General features: G+C 42.0%; 1 protein-coding gene across 1 annotated transcript; it reads right to left on the reverse strand.

The window, feature by feature from the left end:
• Nucleotides 1-268: 268 nt before the first annotated feature.
• LOC118094645 (olfactory receptor 5AP2-like) lies at nucleotides 269-6,045 on the reverse strand. The gene is made up of 2 exons (XM_035135199.2): nucleotides 5,992-6,045; nucleotides 269-1,225 (listed from the first exon to the last, which is right to left on the reverse strand). Exons 1-2 carry the CDS (start codon nucleotides 6,043-6,045, stop codon nucleotides 269-271), a joined length of 1,011 nt encoding a protein of 336 aa, XP_034991090.2.

Below are 6,045 nucleotides of genomic sequence, written 5' to 3' on the forward strand. Positions count from 1 at the left end.
TGGCCACGACTATTTTTTTTTTGGGGGGGGGGAATAAACGAATTCCTATGCCCCACAAATAACCCAGAGATGCATTTTTAAATAAAAGCACACATTCTACTCATGTAAAAACACCAGGCAGGCCCCACAAAGAACCCAAAGATGCATTTTAAAGAAAAGGACACATTCTACTCAGGTAAAAACACAATTCCCGGACCGTCCGTGGGCCAGATTGAGAAGGCGATTGGGCCGCATCTGACCCACGGGCCTTATGTTGCCTACCCCTGGGTTAAGGTAACTGAGCCAAATTGATAGCTTTCCTGACAGTTCTGTATAGGGCCTCCTTGACATCTCTATTTCTCAGGCTGTATATGAGGGGATTGACCATGGGGGTTAAGACAGTATAAAAGAGAGAGAAGTATTGATGAAGTTCCTTCAGTATGTCAGTTGTGGGAGCCATGTAGACGCTGATGAGAGACCCAAAGAAAAGGGTCACTACAATGAGATGGGAGGAACAAGTGGAGAAGGCTTTTTGCCTCGTGACTTTGGATGGGATCTGGAGGATATTGATGATGATAAGCATGTATGAGATCAAGGTAAGTAAAAATGGGGGTATGGTATCCATGGATGCCAGGATGAGAGTTGCAAGTTCCACCACATGGGTGTCACTACAGGAAAGCTTCAGCACTGGGGCCAGATCACAAAAGAAATGGTCAATTTCATTTGGGCCACAGAATGACAGCTGCAACTCTAGAGAGGTTATGATGGTGTTACTTAGAAAACCACTTATCCAGGAGCCACAAATAAGCCATAGGCAGAACCTGCCATTCATGAGAGAGGTGTAGCGCAGTGGCTTGCAGATGGCTAAATATCGATCGTACGACATCACAGCCAGGAGATAGCATTCAGTAGATGCTAAGGAACCAAAGAAATAGTATTGTGCAATGCAGCCATTAGCAGAAATGGATCTCTCTCCTGTTAGAAGACTGAAAAGCATCCGGGGAAGAATGGTTGATGTGTAACAGATCTCCAAGCAAGACAGGTTCCCTAGGAAGAAGTACATGGGAGTGTGGAGGTGAAGATCAGCCAGAACTAGCACAACAAGGAGGAGATTCCCAGCCATGGTAATAAAGTAGATTGCTAGGAATGCCAGGAAGAGAAGAGGCTGCAGTTCTGGGTAATGATCAACCAATCCAAGAAGAATGAAGTTGGTAATGGTAGTTTGATTTGTTCTGTTTTGCAGTTGCTGCAGGGAAAGAAAGGAAGTTATGAAACAAAGAGCAGATTTATAACTATTCATTGATTCATATGATTCGTATATCCTGCTTTTCTGCTCAAAGCAGCTTACAAATAAAAAGTAAATATGACAGCACCAATAATCCAAGAATTAAAACACAAAATAATGAAATGGAAAACAGCAGCAAAAGTAAAAGAGCAGCACTAACAATAGAATAATAGAGGACCTACTTCATGTCAAGCTAGAAGTTGCAGGTGGCTCCACACCCTTTTCAACAGAAATCTGGCACTCATCATCCCTGACCACTGACAATTTTGGAAGGTGCCCAAGGACTTGTAGTCCCCTACATCTGAAGGGTAGGTATTATGTTAGCTATATTTTCAATATAATGTGTATTTACTGCTTCCATGGCCTTAATCTACTATGTCCATAGTGAATCTGTAAATACTATAATTTTCTCTGAAATGCAAGGATTTTTTTATTTTTTATTTGCTGAGAATTATCTGTATATACTGTAGATATATAAAAGCCCTGGTAACAGGATATTAGAGACATCACAAACAGGTGGTGGTCATCATCACATTCATTCCTTCTGAGAGCTTAAAGAAGCATCTGATTGTCCAATCTTGGAAATAAAGTGATGGTTGAGATGGTCTGCTCTAGCAAGGCAATTCTTATTCATATGAACTAAAGGTTCTGCTTCATATGGGAATTCCATTATGCCCCACCCCCTCAGGGTGTGTGTGTCAAACTATTAGCTATTGAATAATAGAATCATAGAGTTAGAAGAGACCACAAGGGCCATCCAGTCCAACCCGCTGCCAAGCAGGAAACATCATCAAAGCATTCTTGACTTATGGCTGTCAAGCCTCTGCTTAAAGACCTCCAAAGAAGGAGACTCCACCACACTTCTTGGCAGCAAATTCCACTGTCGAACAGCTCTTACTGTCAGGAAGTTCTTCCTAATGGTTAGGTGGAATCTTCTTTCTTGTAGTTTGAATCCATTGCTCTGTGTCCGCTTCTCTGGAGCAGCAGAAAACAATCTTTCTCCCTCCTCTATATGGCATCCTTTTATATATTTGAACATGGCTATCATATCACCCCTTAACCTTCTTTTTCCAGGCTAAATATACCCAGCTCCCTAAGCCGTTCCTCATAAGGCATTGTTTCCAAGCCTTTGACCATTTTGGTTGCCCTCTTCTGGACACGTTCCAGCTTGTCAGTATCCTTCTTGAACTGTGGTGCCCAGAACTGGACACAGTACTCCAGGTGAGGTCTGACCAGAGCAGAATACAGTGGTACTATTACTTCCCTTGATCTAGATGCTATACTCCTATTGATGCAGCCCAGAATCGCATTGGCTTTTTTAGCTGCTGCATGTCAAGTTTGTGGTCTACCAGGACTCCTAGATCCTTTTCACATGTACTGCTCTCAAGCCAGGTGTCTCCCATCCTGTATTTGTGCCTTTCAAATTTTTTTTTTTTGCCCAACTGTTGTACTTTACGTTTCTCCTTGTTAAAATTCATCTTGTTTGCTTTGGCCCAGTTGTCTAATCTTTTAAGGTCATTCTGAAGTGTGATTCTGTCCTCTGAGGTATTAGCCACCCCTCCCAATTTGGTGTCATCTGCAAACTTGATCAGGATGCCCTCAAGCCCATCATCCAAGTCATTGATGAAGATGTTGAATAAGACTGGGCCCAAGACAGAACCCTGTGGCACCCCACTAGTCACTTCTCTCCAGGATGAAGAGGAGCCATTGATGAGCATCCTTTGGGTTCGGTCAGTCAGCCAGTTACAAATCCACTGAATGGTAGCATTGTCTAGCCCTTGCTGAAATCAAGATAGGCTATATCCACAGCATTCCCTTCATCTACCAGGCTTGTAATTCTGTCAAAAAATTAGATCAGATTAGTCTGACATGACTTATTTTTCAGAAACCCATGCTGACTTTTAGTGATCACAGCGTTCCTTTCTAGGTGCTCACAGACCGTTTGCTTAATGATCTGCTCTAGAATATTTCCTGGTATTGATGTCAGGCTGACTGGGCGGTAATTGTTTGGGTCCTCCCTTTCCCCCTTTTTCAAAATAGGGACAACATTTGCCCTCCTCCAGTCTGCTGGGACTTCGCCTGTTCTCCAGGAATTCTCAAAGATTATTGCCAGCGGTTCTGAAATCACCTCTGCCAGTTCTTTTAATACTCTTGGATGTAGTTCATCTGGCCCTGGAGTCTTGAATACATCTAAATTAGCCAAGTATTCTTGTATTACCTCCTTACTTATTCTGGGCTATGTTTCCCCTGCTGAATCATCTGCTCCATATTCTTCAGGTTGGGCATTGTTTTCTTTTTTGGAGAAGACTAAGGCAAAGAAGGCATTGAGAAGTTCTGCCCTTTCTCTGTCCCCTGTTCGCATTTCACCATCTTCTCCCCTAAGTGACCCCACTGTTTCCTTTTTCTTCCTTTTGCTACGGACACACCCATAAAAGCCTTTTTTGTTGCTTTTAACCTCTCTAGCAAGCTTGAGTTCATTCTGTGCTTTAGCTTTTCTGACTTTGTCTCTACACGTGCTGGCTATTTGTTTGAATTCCTCTCTGGTGATTTCCCCCTTTCACCACTATTGGTATTCCTTGTGTTAAAAAAATGTAAAGGGACCCCTGACCGACTCTGGGGTTGCGCGCTCATCTCGCGTTATTGGCCGAGGCAGCCAGCGTACAGCTTTCCAGGTCATGTGGCCAGCATGACAAAGCCACTTCTGGCAAACCAGAGCAGCACACAGAAACGCCGTTTACCTTCCCACAGTAGTGGTCCCTATTTATCTACTTGCACTTTGACGTGCTTTTGAACTGCTAGGTTGGCAGGAGCTGGGACCGAGCAACGGGAGCTCACCCCGTCGCAGGGATTTGAAACGCCGACCTTCTGATCAGCAAGCCCTAGGCTCTGTGGTTTAACCCACAGCGCCACCTGGGTCCCATATTCCTTGTGTTAGTTCCACTTAATTTCTCACTGGAAATGAAAACTCTGTAGAATTTACTATGTTGGAGATTAACTATTGGATTTTTTGAGGCAACCATTAGCAATAAGGTCTATTTTGTTCCTATGGGCTCTTCTTGAGATCCACACTGCTAGAGAATGGGGATGCAGCCCTGTGCACACAGGTTGCTTAGAGTCCCATGAAATCAATGAGATTAAAGCAGATTACTGTCCAGAACTTTTGCTTGAGAATCAAGAGAGGTCAACATCAAAGGCAGAAGTGGTGCAACATCACATTCTTTGCAACTGAGCTAGTGTCCAGAGCTGACTGAGATTAGCATGCTTGCATTGCTATGTCAGGAACAACCATTACTGCAGACCTTCCAAGTTTAGAAATTACTACAGAGGATTTACAATGTAACACACTTGGAAGGGACATGAGGAAGTCACATCCACTAGAATTGATATAAATTGAAGTTTTGGAATTTTGTTTTTCTTTTTTTGTCTTTTTGTCTTTTGTATTTTTTGTATTTTGTACTTTGTCTATTCTTTTTGTCTTTGTTTGTTACAAAATAATAAATATATTTGAAAAAAAGACCTTCCAAGTGTCCCTATTTTCCAGGAACATCCCTGTTTAGAGAAGTTGTCCTGGTTTCTGATTTGATCCCGGAATGTCCCCTTTTCCTTAGGAGATCCCTATTTTCATTGGATAAATTTTGGAGGGTATGGAGTTATCCAACCCCCAAGCCATCTGAAGGTAATCCTGTATAGGGAAGCTTTTTTAATGTTTAATGTTTTATTACGGTTTTATATATGTTGTAATCTGCCCAGAGTGATGGGGAAAACCAATATGTTGTCTGGGGTATAAATAGTAAAATTATCATTATGGAACGGGATGTCCCTATTTCCATTGGATAAATATTGAAGGTTATGTTATTGCAAGTCATTACAAAGAACTGGGTAAGGATATCATGGCAACAATAACTTTAATTCCTATTGATATGAATGGGTGTACTCTTAACATGGATATATCTGGATACCATCAACCTATTTCAATTGCATGCAAGCAATTTGTATGCAGAATTCCATCCTCCTTCTCTAGCACAGTGGCTTGCAGGTACAGTACATATGAATAGGTTAAAAACCATATTGCAAATGATTACATAGCAGATTTTGAAGGCCACTATTGTTTTCTAGATAAATGGTTTGCAGGTTAGAAATGTGTTCTGAAATAAACCATGATCAGTCCCAGATTTGAACAAGCTCTTTCATGAAGTCCAACTATCTATCAACACAGTATTACATAGAATATCAAAGAGAGGGTGACTGCCCATACAAATGTGGCTTCTTTCTCCATTGCAGTATATACCGGTAACTTTGATAGCAAGTAGTGGGCATTTTCTTTCTTTTTAAGAAATTTTTGGTACAAATTATTTGTGGCAAGGGTAGCCCCTTATAGTGCCCTCCAGATGTTGTGGGCTACAAATCCCACCATCCTGACCCATGACCAAACTGGCTGGGGCTGATCGGCGTTATGGTCCATAATATATTGAGGGCATCACAATGGATGTTACTTGTTTATGGGCTGCCAATTAGACACCCAAAAGCACAGTTGCTGCTGTTTAAACAATTTGATTATATGCTTTGGTACAGGACTCAGATGGTCACTGTCAAAACAAAAGGTGCCATTAGGTACAAGTACAAGTCCTTTGGTGTGATGGTTGCACTCTCTCAAATATATAGAAAAGGGAATCTCACTCTCCACAGGTTGGGGGAGGAGGAAGAACTATTGCACAAAATTGCTTTACCTCAAAGTTGATTCCATCTGGGGGGTGATTGCTGTGTGTACTTTCTTCACCCAT

The sequence above is a fragment of the Zootoca vivipara genome, chromosome 13, assembly GCF_963506605.1.
Source record: "Zootoca vivipara chromosome 13, rZooViv1.1, whole genome shotgun sequence".
Taxonomy (NCBI): Eukaryota; Metazoa; Chordata; class Lepidosauria; order Squamata; family Lacertidae; genus Zootoca; species Zootoca vivipara.